General features: G+C 35.8%; 1 protein-coding gene across 4 annotated transcripts in view; it reads left to right on the forward strand.

Moving 5' to 3' along the window:
• Nucleotides 1-21583, forward strand: part of ABCD3 (ATP binding cassette subfamily D member 3) — a 75352-nt gene that overhangs the window by 36402 nt on the left and 17367 nt on the right. For 2 of the 4 annotated variants that reach the window (XM_014836344.3, XM_044748874.2), the window contains 12 exons: nt 4733-4802; nt 6170-6267; nt 6628-6751; nt 8973-9029; nt 11566-11708; nt 14380-14449; nt 16771-16840; nt 16930-17027; nt 17137-17228; nt 19040-19131; nt 19216-19288; nt 19417-19480. In XM_014836344.3, the coding sequence (XP_014691830.1) occupies nt 4733-4802; nt 6170-6267; nt 6628-6751; nt 8973-9029; nt 11566-11708; nt 14380-14449; nt 16771-16840; nt 16930-17027; nt 17137-17228; nt 19040-19131; nt 19216-19288; nt 19417-19480 (1051 nt within the window). Of the gene's footprint in view, nt 1-3059; nt 3130-4732; nt 4803-6169; nt 6268-6627; nt 6752-8972; nt 9030-11565; nt 11709-14379; nt 14450-16770; nt 16841-16929; nt 17028-17136; nt 17229-19039; nt 19132-19215; nt 19289-19416; nt 19481-21583 lie in introns of all 4 variants that reach the window. The other 2 variants (XM_070486869.1, XM_070486870.1) reach the window with 1 other exon arrangement.

Here is a 21583-nt window from a genome sequence, read left to right on the forward strand (position 1 = left end):
AAATTAACATGCAGTATATAGTAAATGCTATGGTGGGGTTTAAAAAAGTCACCAAGTTGAATGTCTAAAATTAATGAGATAATTTGAAGGAAAATATCAAAGCCCTTCAGGGAGTTACATTGAGAGTGTTTATTAAAAAGAAAAAAAAAATTTTAGCCGTTTCCTATATTTTTCCTGTAGTATTTCTACATATTATTAATCACTGCAGTTGATAATTTTGAGTTTAAAAGCAAAAATAACAGTTGGGATATTAACATGTATCTGTTAATAAAGAATTTATTTCTCATGATACCAATTTGAATGTTAAAGTAAAAAATTTTTCTTGGAATTTTATTTCCTGGTATGCAATATTTTATCAGAAAATTTCTTAAAATATTTAATGTAACTTTTTGAATGACAGTACTTAAAATTTTTAAATGCTCCCACATTTTGAAATACAGGTTTTTTTCTCGTATCCTTGATTTGCTTCTTAGAGGATACGTAGGAAGAGGAAGAAATGCTTTGTACATATGTTATCTGACTCATCTCGAGGGGAATAACGAGGGTTGTCTTCTTAGGAGTAAAGCCCTGACCTGTGCCTCTGCTCGTGTGTAAACTGAGTAGGTTCCTCTACTCCAGCACGCGGGTCTCCCTGAAGTCTGTGGTTGGTCCCGTGCCTCTTTATTTTAATCAGGGTAATGCAGGAATAGCTTAAAAAGTGATACCTGAACATAGCTTAATGTCAAGTAGTCTCTCAGGACTACTCACAAACACCCCAGTGCCCTGCCCTATTCCTCCCGCTCAGAACTGGCGTTCCCAGAGCCAGTCCTTTTCTATTCTTGTTACTGTTCCTTTCGTTTTCTATTCTTTTTACTGTTTCTTCTCTTACTTTATCTCTGCATTTCAGTGTAGCGTACCTGCATTACTGTTTCTAGATTTTTCAGTTTTAGAGAGTATGTATTTATTTCCTACTTTGGAAGATGAGCTCTTTCACATGCCTGGCCACACCCATGCTCACCCTCTCAATGTGATGTCACAGTTTTTTGTTAAATCAGAATTTACTCTCTACATGATTTTGACTGTTGTATACAGCTGAGCCATAAGGTAGTATACTTGTTAGTATACCAAAGTATACTACCAAAGTGTAAGTTTTATACACAACTTTTTGTTTTTCCTAGTATTTAGAAATTGCATGTTTTTATTTGTGTGCTTTAGTTTTTTACCTCCTTCTTACTAATTCAGCTCAAGCTTACTGACAACACTGTAAAATCTTTTTCAGTATTGTAATATGGTTAAACACATCAGGTCATCTCTCCATTTTTACCTGTTACCGGCCCCCCCATACTTCTTGTCAGTTTCCTGTCTTCCTGCTGGAATCAGGATTGATTGCTCTTTAGGCCTACCAGAGGTCAGGTTTGAATTTGTTTTTATCGTGATCTTGGGAATTTCTTTCATCTTTCTCTCCTGCATTAAATAACTTGTTTTCTGGACCTTTTATTTTTCTCTTCCTCAGTTTACCTTTTCATTTTGGCAGAAGCAGTCTTTTTCTGAGAAAGGGTACGAGGAAGTACATTTTTGAGACCATGTAGATCTGATAGTCTTCTACTCTCACACTTGAGTTGGGTGTATTTATACATTCTCACTTCTGGTCAGTTTTGGAAAGCCTCACCCTGTTGTCTTCTGTAGTGCTCAGTGGTTCTCAATTTTGGCTACTGGTTGATTTGAATCATCTGGAGAATTTTGAGAACTATTAATGCGTGGGCCCACCCCCTAGAGATTCTGATTCAATTAGTCATTACTTTTGAAACATCCCGGGTGATCCTAACGTGCAGCCAAGATTAAAAACTGCTGATCTAGCTTCCACATTGGGAGTTGAGGCCCATTCCCGTGCTGATTGCCCTTTGTTGGCAGCGGATCTATTTTTTCCCCTCTCCGGAAGCTTTTCTGATCATCATCTACCATCAGCCGATGGTGCATTAATTTAATTAGTGATAATGGATAAGAGGAAAGTTATTATGTAGCATGAACCAGCTTTTATAACTCTACTAGGTGGAGTAATCAACTTGTTGGGTGTACTCAGTTTTAAGCTTGAGTTACGAGATGTAGAAAAAAATGAAAAACAAAAAAAACTTTTAAGGGGCTGGCCCCGTGGCCGAGTGGCTAAGTTCGCGCGCTCCGCTGCAGGCGGCCCAGTGTTTCGTCGGTTCGAATCCTGGGCGCGGACATGGCACTGCTCGTCAGACCACGCTGAGGCAGCATCCCACATGCCACAACTAGAGGAACCCACAACGAAGAATACACAACTATGTACCGGGGGGCTTTGGGGAGAAAAAGGAAAAGATAAAATCTTTAAAAAAAAAAAAAAAACTTTTAAGAGTTTCTAAAAAACATGTTATTTTGATACAATTTAAACTTATGGAAAAGTTCCAAGAATAGTATAAGGAACTTCCTTATACTCTTAGCCCGAATTCACCAATTGTAAAACAGTTGTTTTAAAAGTTAACTGTTAATTTTCTCCTTAGTAAATATTTTTGAACTTCTCCTATGTATGAGATCTTTGATATTTGGTCAAATTAAAAGTTTTAAAATATTGTGAATTCTTAAGATGGAACAATTTTATTTGAAAAATTAACAAATTTCTCTAATTTGCTACTAAAGCTACACTGTAAATTGATTTATTTGTCTTTTCCTTTTTGCCCCTTCCAGAGTAGGTTTAGATTCATGTATTTCTGCTAAAAAAGAGTCTCAGAGAGACTTGTTATGGTCCTTAATGTATTTGATTTTAATGTCCTTTACATCTTTTGGGGTTATTTGTTAGCAGCGTGGTCAGATTTTAATAGGACAGACCCTTCATTAGGATAGAAACTGTGGTAATTCCACTATACGGAGAAGAATCTTTCATACCTTAGTACTGCTATATGTAATCAGAAAGACATATTTTATTTTCACCCATTTGACTACAAACAGCATTTTAAAATTATCGAACTATCTTTTGTAAAGATCCTTATGTGTTTTGGAAGAAATAATGATTGGGGCCACAGTAAAATTCCTCTTTATTAACTGTTATTTCTCTTTTGCAGCGGAATAATAAGCAGAAATAAGGCTTTATTCAAGAAGCCATTTTTTAAATTTATAGCTGCTACTCCACTGGTAAACCATTGCTGAATGATGGCATGTGCTTTACCAAAGTTTTATAATCTTGTGTGTTTCACAGCTTGGACAGCACTAAAGCACTTTGGTCTTATGTAGTTTGGTTCAGACAATTTGAATCTAAACCTCTAAACTTTTTGTGCTCTCTTAATTGCTGCTTGTCTCTAATATTATTGCTATAAACTTTTTTGTGTGGTTCTATTTTAACTTTTCTCTAGTTCAGCTTTTTTTTAAAATTTTTTACTGTTTAGGAGTTATATCAAAATTGGACTGTTAATTTTTCTGTCAGTCCCAAGTACCATTTCCCAAAGTATGTTCTGTGGAATCCCAACTATGACAGAGGAAATGCTGCATGCTACAGAGCTCTCAAAGGGTTACAATGCACACACTATACATTAAGAGCTTTGAGAGGTCTTTGGTAGAGACATATGTTAGCTTTGTTTATCAGGTTTTCCCAAAGTTATTTGACCATGGAACTTTTTTACTGTAAAAGACCAGTTATCATTACTTGGCATTATTCCCCTACTCCCTCATAAAAGGCAAATTATTTCTCTATCATATACAGTCATTTTTTTGTGTGTATTGAGCTAGGTTTAAAGCATTTAGTGCAGTGTTTCTCAAAATATATTTTATTTACATTTGGGAATATTAATAAATGTTATTTGAAAAAAGAGCATGTGATCAAATAAACTTTATCTCTTTCTTAGATCATAAACATATGGTACTCAAAGATCCTTTACTTATACAGTGTAATAATTTTCAAACTTTTTAAAAGAGTAGTGGAACCCTCGTTTTAAATAAGTTCTTAATGGATGTTAAAAAAACATAAATATGTAAAATAGATTAAAAACATACAAAAGAGGAGCTGGTTTAATTGAAGTGTGTTAACAAAGCTGAGGGCTCTATGGAACCGTTCTGAGGCTCTGAGGAACCCCACGCATCTACTTTCTGATTTATCATGTAGTCCCGGAGTCAGCAAAGCAGGACCTGCAGGTCACATCCCACTGCCATCTGTTATGGTAAACATTTTTTAGGGCACAGCCAATCTCATTCTTGGCTGTTTCTGCTCTACAATCGCAGAATTGAGTAGTTGCAACAGAGACCTGATGGCTCACAAAGCTTAAAATACTGCTCTTGGTCCTCTGTTGTCAGAGGCTGCTGATCTCTCCTTACTCTGTCTCCCTGCCATCAGTTCATACACATGAGCGTCAGGATGTTCAAATGTTTAAAAAGAAACAAACAAATACTAGTTTGTTTTATCTATAGTAACCCACTCCTCTATCTATAAAGTTAATTGTTTCAACATCTAGCCCCTTTTGTGGCAGCTTAAGCCTTTTAATTACCATTTTTACTTAAGAAAGAACTAGTTATCATTCTTATGATTTTGCAGTTTATAGAGTGATTTTCAAGCAAGCTGTTTAAAATGATAAAATTTCAAAAGCTGGAAACATGTTTTTGTAAGAAAATGTTTTTTACCAACATTTTTCTTATTCTTTTGAGTCAATAAAAATTTTCAGGAGTAATTTTAGAGCTTTACAGAAGTTTTCTTAGTGTTAAATGTTGCTGCTTTTGCAACTAATGCATTGCATGTGGTGGTTTGCAGTGGTATCATTGGTCGTAGCAGAAAAGATTTCAGGAGATACTTATTCAACTTCATCGCTGCCATGCCTCTCGTAAGTGTAATTCTTTAAAAATCTTCACAGAGGGAAAAAATTGCATCGTACTAAAATCTTTAAGGATTTTTACATATTAAATTCTTTAAAGATTTGTGATACAAAGTTCCTGTTTTGAGTTTAGTTTTGTAACTTACAGCAGAATTTTTCAATGTCAATCTTTAAATAGAAAAATTAAAAGGAATTCTGTTTGTGATTCAATTTCATTGTGTACGGATATGGATGTATACATATGTGGATGATTTTTTTTTTTAACCTTTAGGCCAGGGTCTCTCAAATGTTTAGTAGCATACCACTGGATGGCAGTAGTACCCCTCCCCCCAGTTGTGACCACCAAAAATGTCTCCAGACGTTGCCAAATGTCCCGTGGGGGCTGAGGCAGGGAGGGGGGAAGGGGTGTCCACAAAATCACCGGGGTGGAGAATCCTTGCTTTAGACCATAAACCGTTAGAGTAATTTGAACCACTAATACAGTTGAAGTTAAATTGGAATTTAATAAAAATAAAATAAAAAATAAAAGTAAGTGTTTGGTCTAAATTATAAGTGATTTTCTTGCTTGATTCTTTATTCTATTTTATTGACCCTTTAAGAATTTTAGTATTATAAATGCGGGAGTAAAAAGGAAGAGCTTGGTTGTAAAATACAATTAATTAGAAAACATATCAGAGATTTACTAGAACTTCAGGATGGACATACATGGTTTTTAGATCTTTTAAAATAAAAAATTGAGGTAAGCAGCATAGCATTCACTAAAAAATTGAGATTCAGCAAAAGACCAGGGTTTTCTTGAGAAAATTTTTATGTAAATATGACTTCAGAACTATAGAAGAATTAATTTTAATATAATGATGGAAAAGAATAGTAAAGATGACTCTAGAAATAATCTGAAAAATGGCATTTTTATTTAATAAATGCAAACACCATGTGGATAGTATTCCATTGTCTAAGGTTATAGTGCTGGTAGTAGGGCACAGAAGATAGAATCATAAAGGTCAGAACTCCTAAAAGCAAGTCCTTTACATTGGGTAGAAAGGGGACAGATTTGGCTTTTAGTTTTTTTACAAAAGAAAAGGTAGCAAGGTGCTTCTCATAATTAATGATATTAACAGATTCTAAAATTAAGTTTGAAGTAAAGTTTAACAAAGCAGGTTATATAGGTTATAATATATAAACCAGTTGCATTTGGTTTGGCATGTTCTCTTTGTATCTTTGTAATTTTTAAGTAAACTAGAACTGAATTATACCAATTTGGGCTATCAATTATAAAAATCATAGGATTTGGGGACATAGGCAATGATACAGAAATAAATTATAATTTAGTAAGTAGAAATGAAGCAAAACCAATAAAATGTGTTTGTCTGTTTTAGATCTCTCTGGTTAATAACTTCTTGAAGTTTGGGTTAAATGAGCTCAAGCTGTGCTTCCGAGTAAGACTAACTAAATACCTCTATGAGGAGTATCTCCAGTAAGTCATAACCTATTTTTTATTAAAAATATTTAAATTGAATAGTAATACTTACTATATTTAGATGTTAGAAGTTTTTCATTTTTATTGGATATGTTTTTCAAGAAAATTGCTCTTAGACCCAGAAACATAGGAAAAGATCTCAGCTATTTGGAATCTAATCCTGGCTCTTCTGTTAATTGGCAAGTCATCCTTCTCTGGACTTGCTTCCTTGTCTCTAAAATCAGTTAGGACAGTCTTTAGGGCCTCTTTCAGCTCTAAACCTCTGTGTTTATGTGAATTTATACTGTGTAGTATAATGTGAATTTTTTTGTTTTTAAAATCGTTTGTTTTAAAATCATTTTTTTATTGCTATTTTAGAGCTTTCACATATTATAAAATGGGAAATCTGGACAACAGAATAGCTAATCCGGACCAGCTGCTTACCCAAGATGTAGAAAAGTTTTGTAACAGTGTAGTTGATCTGTATTCAAATCTTAGTAAGGTGAGTGTCTCTCTTTCTTTTTATTATTTGTTAATTTGTTGAAGTTTGAATCTGAGCAAACTTATATAGCATTGATTTGTTGGACGTAACAGCAGCATATAAATATTTCATGCTTTTTTTAAGAAAATTAGAATTGTTATAATAGTTTCAACTATAATTTTTTAATTTTTTATATTATTTCTGTGAGATACTTTGGCCAAGAACTGACAATTTAGTGTCTTAAACAGATTGTATATGAATTTTTCAGGCTGATTTCAGAAAAGAGCAAATTTAAATTTTTATCTCATGACCTGTGTACTTTTGGTAATCGTTAGAGATTGACGCTCATTTGTGTTTTCAATTCCACACCTGTAACACTGGGCTAGGACTTCTTCCTGCTCATTTCTCTGCTTCAATCTGTCTGATTCTAATAGATCATTTAAGTAATAGTCAAAAAATTTTTACAGGGTATTAGTTTATTTCTGTTTTCTAATTTACTGTTTTCTCCCTTCCAGAATATTGCCAAAGCTCTTGACTCTGATGATAGGCCTTATCCAGTTCTCTTCCTGCTAATTTCCTGAGTTCTTACTTATCTTACTCGTCTTATCTCACCACCTGTACACCTTTTGCTGTGGTCTTCTCATTAATCCATCTTCTTTGCCCTTGCCTCCTGCATTGACTAGGACATGTAGTGGGCACCTACAAGGTCTTCTACCCAGCATCTCCTCCCCTCTCCATCTTAGATCCCCCATTTCCCACTCCAGTCCACATGACTTCCCTTGGTCTGGGATGGGAACTTATCGTATCTTTGCCTCTGGCCACAGTTAATCCAGATATCTAGTCTGGAGACAGAAAGCTATATACAATGGGCCAGGTCACATTGTGAGAACAGGAATGGTCCTGGTTCAACCACGTGGATGGAGGGAGGATAGGAAATTCTTGGAAAAGTGATATGTATCTATAGGAGCTTCCCCCTCGTGATAGGCCCACTACTAAGATACCTTTTCACTTCATACCAAACCGTTCTTTACTCAGCTCTTCAGAAGCCTTTGCTAACTGATCTCAAACTCTAGCAACTCTGACAACTACAAATTTTTCAGTAATCCAGCTCTTTTTTTTTCTGCTCCCATTATCACATTTTAAAGTTTGTTCTGTGTGTGTGTGGGATGGGGTGGGTATATAGGAAAATGTTCATGTAATTCTGTAGACGTTGTTACGTATTCTTTACATCTTGGCACTTGATCAAGTCTACAGCTCAGGTCTTGTCACATCTGCAATAGAGAAAAATATTATCAAATTAATTAATTTGTGATGGTGCTATATAACTACAGTATATTTACTTTTTAAAATATCTAATTGAACTCTGACTTGAATTATGAGTCATTATTTTTGTCAACAACGTTTAAATATACTGGAATTTTACAAGTATGTCTATCTTCTTGATAATTTATAAGGCAAAAAAGAAAAGATTCATCTTAGTACAAGCCAATTAATAAACCAAGCTGCCTATCCTAGTAATAACGCAGACGTTAGAAGGGGATGGCTAAGACTCAAAGTGAGTGAACACAGTTTGGGTTTCTTGAAAAACACTTCAAAATATGTACAACTTTTAGTACGTCAGTTATCTCTGTGTGTGAGGAGCAGTACATTAATGTATTATTTGACTTCTAGAAGCTTGAGTTTTATATCAGAAATTAGATTCATAGGCTTACTCAATTATTTCAACATACAGATGTTGTGATAAAGTAATAGAATGAAAGAATATTAAGACCAGGAAGAGCTGCTCATTTTACAGGTGAAGGTAACATAGAAACCAGAAAAGCAGCTGGCAGATTTGGGGTTACAACTCAGATCATTTTATTCAGTGTCTTTACACTACACTGAGAAATTACTGAGTTACTAATAGTTACTTATCACAGTAGAACTACCTTAGTTGATGAAAAGTGATAAATGTTTTTCCCTCTGGATGGTTAGTAGACGTTGGTCTCTATTTGTCAGTTTCTTTAGAATAAAAGCTGTCTTATGTATTCATTAGTCTGCCACTGTGATAGCACATTATTCATAGTGGGAACTCTGCCTGTTGACAGTTATGTGTTAAATGTTGAATAGCATTTTCTACTTAATATGGTGTGTTAGCTACCAATCTAGGCAGTGAGTACTAGATTACCTAGTAGATTATAGATCTGCTAATCTGTAGATTAACTACACATTAATTCTGTGCTTTCTAATATTTATTTTACAGCCATTTTTAGACATAGTTTTGTATATCTTCAAGTTAACAAGTGCAATAGGAGTCCAGGTGAGTTTACTTTTATTTTATCTTTTAAATCGCTGTAATACAGTATTGTGAATATCTAAATGATTTGTAAGTGTAGGGGAGGAAGACATTTCCTCTACCCACTCTAGGTCCTTCTGGCTGGACAACGAATTCAAAAAAACTCACAAGACAGAATAACAGGAGAAAATTAAACAAAGCTTTATAATGTGTATAATGGGAGAGACCCAGAAAAACTGAGTAACTCACCAAAACAGCAGAGATTCTCATCTTAAATACCCTCCTGAGATGAAGGCAAAGGAGGATACTGAGGTGGGGGGAGTCGGTTATGGGAGATTACCAGAAAAGCACAGTAAACAAGAATAAGGTTACTATGCAAATTTAAGTCCTTGCCTTCTGAATTGATAAGAGTTTCTAGAGATAAGGTCTTCCTCCCTTCTTCCTGGTAAAGAGAGGGAGACACCTTTACAGATGGAGATTTCCTTTACAAATGTAAATGTCTCTTAACAACGGGTAACTTCTACTTTTCAGAGTTTCTCTCGTGTCTGCATTTTTTAAAAGTAACCAGCCCAAAATAATCCTCATGCCAAAGAGACATATCTTTGGATGGCCAATTCCAATACCCCACATAAGAATATTTATGTATCTCGAAGAATGTGTTTTTACTATATGTAGCTAATAGAGTATGGTTATAAAATAATTCTGTACTAGAGATTTAGAAAGTATTCTAATTTGGCTTTTTAATTTTCCTTAAGTTAGATACTTGGAAAAATTTTGTGGCATTAATAACCAGAAGTGCTTAAACATTGAACACACATGTATTTATTGTTGCAAAGTAATGTCTAAGAAGAGATTTGCAGATAGCCATTTTAATATAAAATTTGAAGGTTAAAATATCAGAAATTCTTTTAGAATGGCTATAACAGTTTCAAGAATATAATAATGTAAATGGTTGACTATTCTCATGAACCTTATTACCCTGCCTCTCTGATATTTGTGTTGGTAAGAATGACCTTTAAATTCTCTTTGCGTATTCTCGTTGAAGTCTACCTTTAGTCATTCAATATGTAATGTTATTATATAACAGTCATATAATAGTGTGGTTGTCTTATCTATATATGTACATGTGTATGTATGTACATTTTATAGTTGGTTAATAAACAGTTTATATAGTGGTTTTTGTTCCTTTCTAAAAAACTGGGGGAAGCAGTTTTTTATTTGTCGTCTTGTCTATCTTCTTAGCCCTTTGCTATCCCATGATCCAGGTTTAATCATTCTTATAGCTTGTTTTTACTATAAGAAAGTGAATACACCTAATCCCTCTTGTCTCTATGCTGTAATATTTTTATGATACTTAAATTACATTTTTATAATACTTAAATATATCTTCATGTATTCCTATTATCTGATTCTGTATTTCTTGAAAATAGAAACTATTTTTTAGTTATCTCTTTTGCCCATATTTGCAGTAATTGTTGAAATGCATTGACTCAATCATACATAATTTTTAAAATGTGGAACACACACTGTGTTCCACACATCCTGTGCCAAGTAGTAGGAATAAAAAGATGAGTAAGCCACTGTTCCTCCTGAAGAAGCATTATGATCTGGTGAGAGGGTAGATATTCAAGCAATTATAACGCAGTGATAAATCCATTAATAGACGTTTGAGAAAAGTATTTACTGTCCAGAAGAATTGGAGGTGATATTTGAGCTGCTTTGAGGAGGATGAGTTCGGTGTCCATTAGATATGTCAGGCCTGCCAGACATAAGAACAGCTTGACTGCATGGCATGTTCAGGAAAACAGTTATTTCAGGGTGGCAGAACATAGTATATATATGGGAATGAGGGAAGTGCCTGCGATGAGCTTAGAAAGGTAAGCTTGAAGCTTCTTTCTTGGAAGTGTCAATGGGTGATGAGGTCACTTACAGAGTTAGAAAGTATGGCAGCTGGAAGTAAGATGTAGGAGAAGGGAAAGGCAGATCAACTCCTTCGGAGGAATTGAGCTTGAGGCTCTGCAGAGTACTTATTTGGAAATAATATCTTAGATTCTTTTTTTTTTTTTGAGGAAGATTAGCCCTGAGCTAACATCTGTGCCCATCTTCCTCTACTGATATCTTAGATTCTTAAGAGTGATGGGATTAGAGATATAAATTTAGAAGGAGAAGAGAGCTAAGGAAGAAACCTCAAGAAATAGTAACATTCAAAGAGAAGATGAAAAAGAGGTCCGAGAGTTATTGTGGAATCTTAAGAGAATATCCAGAAGAATTCCATCAGAAGAATTGTAGATGCCATAGAGAGTGAAGACCGCAGTTTGGAGGGTTTAGGTGAGCAAATTTAGGACAGCTAGGACATGAGCTGCACTGGTGGGAGGAGTAGATGAATAGCAAAAGAGTAAAGCCCTGGAGTGTATTTTCTCAGAAAATAAGGGGAAAAAATTAGTCAAAAGAGTAACTTCTCTCAAAGACACTGGAGTTACAGAAATTGTGCATGTTGCATCCAATGAATTTATTGTATCATCTTTGAACTTTGTATATCTTTCTTTCCTAATAATAATAGGGCCCAGCAAGCATGATGGCCTACTTGGTTGTTTCTGGGCTATTCCTAACTCGACTGAGAAGACCCATTGGTAAGATGACAATAACTGAGCAAAAGTATGAAGGAGAGTATAGATATGTTAATTCCCGGCTCATCACAAACAGGTATGGAGAAAAATATTAAATGCATTTAGCTGTCCTAAAACTTCATTTTTATGGATATTAATGTCATATAGGTTGTCTCCAAAAAGAGCAGTAACACTGTTACTGAAACTATGTTTGTGTGTGTGTATTTACCTCTTTTGAAAGTATACGTTGTAAAGGATGTCAGTTTTATAAAGTAGTAATCCTTCATAGTTCTAACCCTTTTTCTTGTTAACTGTGTAGTATCCCTGATTCACCTCTTCTTGTCTTCTATTGACTAATTTTCTGTTAATTTCTCTTTAAACATAGTCAAATACAATTCAGATTTACTTAGAATTACTTCTTCAAAGGAAATTTTGTCTCAGATAATCCACAGCTATTTTTGTTTTGAGATTATGTTTGGAATACTCAGTAATTCATTCTCACTATGTGTGTCTTTACCTATTTTCCAGATAGTTTAAAATCTGAAATAGGAAGAAAAAGTATTGGGGCTTTGGAGCCAGCCTGACTAGTTTCAAAATCTACCTCCCCCACTTAGCAACTGTATATTATATGACTTTTGGCAAGTTATTTATAGCCTCACTTTTCTTATTTATAATAGGTAGATAATGCAGGGTTATTGTTAGGATTAAATATGAAATAAATATAAAGCTTCCAGCACAGTTTTTAATATGTAGCAGGTGCTCAATAAATTTTCTCATGTATTGGCTGTCAATCTTAAGTCATTTTGAGAACCCAAATATTTATTTACTACCCTATAGTCATTTACACCATTACTTAGGAAATTATTCTTTTAACAGTTCCCTCTTCCTTTATTTCCTTGGATTGCTAAAACAGTACCAGTTTTAAATAGTTTTGTGCTGTAGGGAGGCAGAAGAATAGATCGTTGAGTAGAGGGGTGATGTGCCAAGTGAATGAAAAATGACATCAGCTAGGATGCTTTCTGTTGCAAGAAACAGAAAATTCTGACTCAGATGGGTCCAACAATAAGGACAATTTACTACTCCACACAAGAACGCTTAAGAACAGAGCAATTCCAGGCACAGCATGATCAGGGCTCTGGCTCTTCTTTGATGCTCTCTTGGCTCTACCTTCCTTTGTATGCTGCCCCTTTCCTCAGGCTCATTCCTGTTGTGATAACAAGATGGCAAACGCAGTTTCAGATCTCACCAGCTCTCCTCCCCTGTTAAAAGTCCCGAAACAAAAACAGACCATCTCTTCTGCTGCCTCTTTAAGAGAGCAGGGAAACTTTCCCAGAAGCCCCACAGCAGACTGTTTCACATCTCATTGGCCAGAATTACCACTTTAGGCAAGCAGGTACGGCAAAGTGATTGCCTTAGACCAGTTGGACTCATCCACTGTGGATGGGGTTGAGACCATTCCTGAACCATTTGGCTGCGCAGGAACAGATAGATAACTTTAAGAAAATTGGAATTCTCTGAGGAAGAAGAAAGTGGAAGAGAATAGATGTTGGATAGGCAGCCATCAATATTCTGGGATATTCTGTCCTTTCCAGTTTTAGATTGGGGCTAAAATGACTTAGTTCAGGAGTAGAATTCTCACTTCATATTCCACCATAGGCTTAAATGTGAAGGAAGTAAGAGAAGTAATTATAGGTGTAGAATTGTGTTTCTTAAACTGGGATTCTGATTCCCCAGGGTATCATTGTGTAAAGGAAACCATGAAGCACAGGTCGAACATGATGCGTCTTTATAGAAAGTTAGTTCCATTTGAAGGGGTTGAGGTAGGAGCTACCTTATTTTTATGATGGAAAAAAACACAGGTACATTTTGGAGTGGAATATGAAATTCACATAAATTTTTAAGGAAAAAGACTTTTTAAAGAAATATTGGGTGTTTATTGAAGGCTGTTTTAACTGTGCCTTCTAGATGCCTATGTAAATCTTTACTTTCCTCTGCTGTAAGAGGTACTTTGCTGGGAAAGTTTACCTCGTACTAGATAGAGTGGAAACACTAGACTTTAGGGTCAGATATGAGTTATAATCTCAGCTGCTTGACTTGCCAGCTCTGTGACTTTTGCATATTTACTTAACTACACTGAACATTTCTTCGTCTATAAAAATGCCTTTTTTTTCCTAGTGAAGATCCTTGTGGCCCTTGTGGCCCCATTGAAGCCAGCTCAAGAAGAGGGAGTTGTGAGGATATGGTGGGGTTCCAAGAATAGGAATAACTGTGCAGCTGGGCCTCCTGGGAGCTGGTGCTGTGAAGCCCTCAGGACGTTGTTCGCTTTTCTGTCTTTGAAAGGCTGTATGTCGTGACATTGCTGCCTATGGTTTAAGCTGCTGTTTTCCCTTCTCCCTCTTGTCTGGGTCTGTTCTCAATTTGTAGTCTGTAATGACTGTCCCAGCCCTGCCTTCCTATATGTCATGGCAACTTCCTTCTTATTTCTTACTTCTTTATTCAAATTTCTGAGAATTAGCCCAGCACATCTTTTCTACTTGTGGCACATGCAACATATGGTTGCAGTCCAGTCTGTCATCCAGTCAGGTGTGTGTTCCTGTGCTCCACTCAGCTGAGCTAGGTACAGACCACGGCTTGACATGCCCCCAATAAGCTCTTAGTCATAAAATATCCATTTAAATACAAATACTCAGTCATCAAATACTGTATTTCAGTTATTTTTCAGGCTTAGATAACATTAAAATTAATTGCTAAATTATTTTCTTTAATAGTGAAGAGATTGCCTTTTACAATGGGAATAAAAGAGAAAAGCAGACAGTCTACTCAGTCTTCCGAAAACTGGTAAGATAATGTGCTTGAGGCTCACGTATTTATGGAAAGATTTTTTTTTTTGGTCTATGCCAAGATATGTGTATATATCTTTACTCTTCAAGATATTTGTTTTTAGATAACTATAAAGGATTTTTATACTACATTTTCGTAAAAAATATGAGAATAGAAACTATCGTTTCTTTATATTAAGTTGCCCAGTTATAAAAATGGGTGGATTTCTTAAAATAATTGCTAGTGTGTTATTACATAGGATGCTCAATAATCTTATTTAGTGATAAATTTAGTGATTCCCACAGAAAGAGTTTATTCCTATAGAAAGAATTTATAGCATTCATGAAAATACTGTGAAGATTATTGTTTAGAGCAGGGGTCAGCAAACATTTTCTGTAAAGGGCTGGATAGTACGTGTGTACTTTAGGGTTTTCAGGCCATGTGGTCTCTTTGCAGCTGTTCCACTCAGCCACTCAAAAGTAGCCTTATACTATATGTAAAGGAATGAGTGGGACTATGTTCTAATAAAACTTGATTTACAAAAATAAATAGCCGACTGGATTTAGACTAAGGGCCATAGGTTACTGACCCTTGAATTAGAATATAAACATTGTTTCTTGTGAAAACTATACTTCAGTTTTTATTTACTTGCCACTTAGAAAATCTGAATTCGAGTAATTTTGTTTATTACTCATTCAAAAGATATTGAGTGCCATCCAGGTGCCTGTGCTTGTTCCAGGTGGTAACGGGTGAACGTGACCAACAAAATCTTGCCTTTAAGGAGCTTACATTTTAGTGGAAGTTTGTGGAATTAAACATATATTTTAGGTGATTTAAAAAGGTTAAAGAAGTCATTTTGAATTATTTTAGAAATTGTATTTTTGCGTTATTTATGTTTAACATGATTGAACTTTAATCGTGCTTACTGATAAAATATATTTAAGGTAATTTTCCAGGGTACTGATGTTCACCGGCTCACTCTGCACGTGGCTTGCTTATTTTGTTCCCATCCTTTAGATTTCAGCCCCAAAGTTAACACCTTAATGAGGCCTTGCCTTCTTGATTAGTCTATCTGAAATGGCCTCCACCACTTCCTTCTTGTTTTAATGATCTGTTTCCTTAAAAGCATATATTGCAATTTATAATTATCTTGTTTGTTTACTAGTTTGTCTCTTTCATTAAAATACAAACTCCATGAGCTCAGGGATCTTGTCTGTTATTTATTCTTGTTTCTCCAGCATTGAGCATAGTGTGTAACACATGGCATTTGTTGGATAAATGTTCCAGCCATTGTTCTTTTGCATAAGATAGTAAGAGCAAGCTACCCTGTACTCAAGAAACCCACAGCTTAGTGGAGGAGACAATAAACATTTAAACAGCTGGATATTTTTTATGGGTTCAGGTAGTAATGAATTCTATGACCAAAAGTAAAATGGGATGGAGTGGTGCAGTCTGATGGGGGCTGTTGCCTAGCTATTTTAGCTAGGATGGGAAGAGGGTCTTTCTTGAGGAGGTGGCGTTTATCAGAATCCCACATGAAGTGAGGGAGTGAGATTTTTACATTTTACAAAGTCTGAATATCTAGGAAGACGGTGTTCCTGCTAGAGAGAACAGCAAGAGCAAAGCCTTAAGGCAGGAGCATGTTTGAGGAACCAGTATTTCTGGAGCTCAGTGAGGACGAGCAAAGTAGAAGCAGAGGAGGTTTAAGATGGAGCCCAGTGCCAGATCATGCAGGGCCTTGAATTATCTGATAGATGGAAAATTTGAGAGCACTAAAATGCAGAATAAAAAACATTTTTAGACTTGTAATTTTGAGATTATACATGCTCAGATTAAAGCTACAGACTCAAGCTGTGCAGCATAGGTTTATATCAGCACTTCGTTAAGAGAGGAATATAAATCTTGGAGAAAGCTCAGACCAGATGTTTCCAACTACAGCCCAGCACTGAGTGCCAATCCAGACAGCTAGTATTGCACCTAAATTTGCTCATTGTTCTGTTCTCTTTGTTTTGATTATTGATCCGTTTTAGCATATGTGTATCTGATAGTGTTGTGAATACAACATCATTGTACTATTACATGCAAAGGACACCACATTAACATTCTTCATGTAATTCCCATTCTGTTTGCATAAAAATGGTTTCATCAAGTGTTTGGCACTTGCTCAGCGTTGTGCTCCAGAAAATATGGTGTATAATATAATCAAAAATCATAGGCATTCAGTAAATATTTGTTGAATAAATTATATTTTTATATTTATATTTCTTTTATCTTCATGGTAGATTCAATTTTTTTTAATGCATAGAAAATACCTATTTTTTGTTTTTGCTTTCTGCCAGGTGGAGCACCTACATAATTTCATTTTGTTTCGGTTTTCTATGGGCTTCATTGATAACATAATTGCCAAATGTAAGTATGCTTTAAAAGAGCTGGAGGGGTGGGATCTGTGGGAACGTAGAGAACTTGTACTATTTTAAGTCTTAACTGTTTTGTTTCAGATCTTGCCACTGTAGTTGGTTACTTGGTCGTCAGTCGTCCTTTCCTAGATTTGGCTCACCCTCGACATGTCAAGAGTACACATTCAGAACTTCTGGAGGTAAAGCAGTAGTAATAATAACAAATGGAAAATTTAAATATAAAAGTAAAGAAAACCTAGTTTTTACTCTTAGAAATGTAAATGAAAACTGATATTTATTTCTATTTAGGATTACTACCAAAGTGGAAGAATGCTTTTGCGAATGTCTCAAGCTTTGGGTCGAATAGTTTTGGCTGGTCGTGAAATGACTAGACTGGCTGGGTAGGTAAGATTGGTAATAATGAGCAATTACAGAGATTGATTTTATTTTTTTGAGGAAGATTAGCCCTGAGCTAACATCCAACACCAATCCTTCTCTCTCTCTTTTTTTTTTTTTTTTGCCTAGGGAAGATTGGCCCTGAGCTAACATCCATGCCCATGCCTGTCTTCCTCTATTTTATATGTGGGATGCCTGCCACAGCGTGGCTTGATAAGTGGTGCTTAGGTCTGTGCCTGGGATCTGAACTGCCAAAGTGGAACGTGTGAACTTAACCACTATGCCACCCATCCAGCCCCATACAGAGGATAATTTTTAAATTGGGTTATCCTTAATGATTGTGCCCAGTTGAGGTTAAGATAAGGGGCAACTGAAGCCCTATTTCCTACTCTTAGAAGCTGGTTTTGATAGAAAATGAAGGAAAGTTTTTCTCTGATAGGGAACTTTTCATGTTTCCTTAAGATAGCTGTTTTGAGCCTTAAACTAAGTTAGTGGTTCTCAAGCTGTCTGCTCCACGGACGCTGGTATTAGATATGTTGGGAAATGTTAAATCATGGCAGTCTTTTCTTAATTCACAGAAAATTAAGTTAGTGAATGGAATTTTCTCATTTGAACTTGTTTGTCCCCCAACCATATATTTTTTTCTTAGATCTTTGATACTAGAAACCTAGCAAAAGATAAAGATGAAGTTGATTTTAACGGAGAAAGTGAAAAGTTACCTTGTGGTGTCTGTAGGTGCAGGTGTAAGTGTGGTCATATTATCTAGTAAAATTGTTCTTAGACCATAAAATGGGATTAAATATTTCAGTATTTCAAGCTGTAATATAAAGGTCTTATAACTTGAAAAAGCACTGTAAGTTTCAGGTCATCCAAAGAAATTGGATGACGAGATCTTTCCCAGGCCTGTGATTCATTGCACATTTCCTCTTCTTTATTCCTCCTCCTCTTCTCCTGTGGTTAAGGTCTCATGGAAGATAGAAGTAGTGGTAGCTACCATGAGGAGTCTCTTCCTCTTGAGAATGCTGATGCTCGTCCTGCTTTTCAGTAACCTTTCTCATGCCTTTACAGCTTTGCTCCTTTAGGAGGTTTCTGCTTGTTATTCACAGAAAAATCCTGTTTGCTTCTCTGACGCAGAGTGCTTTCTCTTTGACCATCATGCCATTCTTCTGCTCCTCAACCTCTTGTCATGAATTTTCATTTCTCTCTACTGCCACAGTGATTTCCAACTAGTATGAAGAACACTTCATCTTTTCCCCTCTTCAGAGTAGGAAGGAGGAATCTTTCCCGTTCCTCCATGTTTGCAGGGAGGTAGCATGCATTTGGCAAGCATGTAATAAACGCCTTCCTCAGGTAGAAAGGCCGACTTTACACGTGGGTTTGTAGGCCACTCCAGCAGGAGCTCAGGGGCCATACTTCCTGGGGTGAAGGAGTGCTCCAGCACTGGTCCTTTTGTAGTATCCACTAGAAACTTCCTTAAAATTATAGCAGCAAACAGGCTGGTTGACATAGCTGTTAATGACGTAAGTATCTGTGGAGGTGGGGATCCTCTGAAGCCTCTTCTCTTTTATCCCCATGTCCCTGTCCTCCTACTGAAACAGTCATGGAACACGCATGCCATCACTCATACTTTAGGTTGATGAGACTTCTTTTAGGTTATTTCATTTAAGCTAAATTATAATTTTAGAAACTTCAGTTAAGTTCATATAAAATAAAAGATATGAACTTACACAATGTGTCAGTTATCTCAAATAACGAAAATAAAATATGATAGCCTTTTGAGTTTTGATTGTGGCTTTTTTTTCTTTTTAAATTTCAGTTTTACTGCTCGGATTGCAGAATTAATGCAAGTACTAAAGGATTTAAATCATGGCAAATATGAACGCACAATGGTTTCACAACAGGAAAAGGGTAAATATGAGTGTACTAGGTCACATAACATAAGTGTTTGTTGGCATAATATGATGCTTTAATACTTATTTCATACCATTTAAGGTGCTGACGGAGCAGAAGCCATTCCTTTGATACCCGGTGTTGGAAAAATCATTATTGCTGATAATATTATAAAGTACGTACAGGAAAAGGTTCTTTAGCACCATAAACATTTGTTAAACTACATAGTAGCCTTTCTCTTTCAGCTCCATTTACTTAGTGTTTAATGTAAAATTATTCTCTTTTTATTACTTTCCTCTGTAGATTTGATCATGTTCCTTTAGCAACGCCAAATGGAGATATCTTGATCCGAGACCTTAATTTTGAAGTAAGTTTTTAAATGATTGTATAAAAGCTAAATCATCTTCAAAATGTGAAATGAAAAATGTCTGAATATTTTAAATAATTTTAAGGTTTCACTTAGTCTCTGAATCCACAGAATTGCTTTAAAAAGAGTTTTTGAAACACTGAGAAATCTGTTTTTCTTAGCTGACAGGACTTTAAAGTTTCAAATATTACTATCAAAAAGTCTTTTGCAAATAAAGTCCATCTCATGAAAGCCACAGAAGACACAATTAATTGGAATCTCTAATGTAGAGTGAATGTTTAAACATACAAATATAATTTTAGTCTGTTTAAATTTTTAAAAATTATGGTTTGGTATTGTTTTGACTGTGCAAGAGGATCTGCACCTATAAAAACAAAATATAGAGTTTCTTATTACAAATGAAAACAGTGAGACAGCAGCACAGGATCAGCGCAGATAGCCACTTATCCAAAACAGGTATCATCTCATGCCAGGTGAAGAGTGGCGCTGACTCAGTATAGTCTGTCACGCAGATGGGAATATGACAGGCCAAATTAAAAAGAGAAAGCACAGGTTGAGTATTTTTGTATGAGTTTTAAGAATCTCACAAACCTGAGGGTTACTATTTAGGTTATACATCTCTTGTGACTTTATGAATAGTTCGGATCTGAAATTCTTAAAGATTAGTAAGAAATTCATGTCATGCAGGCTATCTCCCAGTTCCGGATATCATTTCTCCAGAACAGCACTGTCCCATAGAACTTTGTCTGATAATGGACATGCTCTGTATCTGTGCTGTCTGATATAAGGGCCACATGTGAATATTGAACACTTGAAATGTGGCTAGTGCAACTGAGGAACTGAATTTAAATTTTATTTAATTTTAATAAATTTGATCTTAAATAGCCACATATGACTGGCAGCTGCTGTATTGGATAGCACAGCCCCAGAGTTCTTCTCCCTGTGCTTATGTCTGTGACCTTCTGTAATTTGCGTTGGATGCTGGGATTCTTTTCAACTGCTTTTGTTGAAGGAATGTTGTGTGATAGTTTATAAAATAGAGACTGTAATTATTGTATTTGTTTTTAAATTGTTCTCATCTTAGGTCAGTTTTCAATTTTTCTACTCTTAGTAATGTATATTAAGTACATCTCCACTTTTTCTTAGGAACTATAAAAATTAAAAATGTTAGTTATGCAGAGTACTTTGAACTTATTCAACAGTGAATATTGTATATTATCATATTTATTAAAGCCAGGAAACAAGAGGAAGTAGAGAAGATGTAAATATAGTTGGTAAATATTGAACGACTGCAAGTATTACAGAAATGTTTTCTCATTGGCTCTGGGTTCTCCAGTCAGGTTGGTGTGTTCCCTTGACACAGTCACTAGCCACCCATCAGGCTTAATTTCAGGGATAAACCAGAGCTCAGAACCTCATCTTTGTTAGATTTCTAGTAGCCCCTTTATTGCCACAACCCAAGGGTAAAAGGGCCATGAGATTTCTCCATTGAAGAATCCTCTTGGCCCTTTCTCCCACCTTCTCTCACTGTCTTTATGCAGAAATAGATTCACCAACAATACAGATGTTCACATGGCTTAAGCCTAATGAGAAGGGATTTGGGATCTGTGTACAGATATGTGGAGTGGATAAGATCATGCTGATGGTCTGTGATATTACTCTCTCTGTCATAAGGTTACCACACTAAGCTGTTGCTTTCCTTTTAGTCCAAAAGTCCTTCCCTTTAAAGCCTTTATGTTTGGATTTAGAATACTCTGGCCAGTCTCTGTAACTTCACTTTCACAATTTCAGAAAGGCCTTTACTGTTTTGCTTATTTTGGTGAGGAAGATTGGCTGTCCTAGTCTTCCTCTATTTTGTATGTGGGAAGCCACCACAGCATGGCCCAATGAGTGGTGAATAGGTACATGCCCGGGATCCGAACCCGTGAACCCTAGGCTTCCAAAGCAGAGCGTGTGAACTTAACCACTATGCCACCGGGCTGGCCCCTTTTTTGCTCTTTTTTTTTCTCATTTGGAAAGTCATACTTGAGTCCCCAGTGACACACCTACTTGTTTAAGTTTTTTACTTTGTGACCATGTTCTGTCCCACCTCTTGTCTGTCGT

The sequence above is a fragment of the Equus asinus genome, chromosome 16 (assembly GCF_041296235.1).
Source record: "Equus asinus isolate D_3611 breed Donkey chromosome 16, EquAss-T2T_v2, whole genome shotgun sequence".
Taxonomy (NCBI): domain Eukaryota; kingdom Metazoa; phylum Chordata; class Mammalia; order Perissodactyla; family Equidae; genus Equus; species Equus asinus.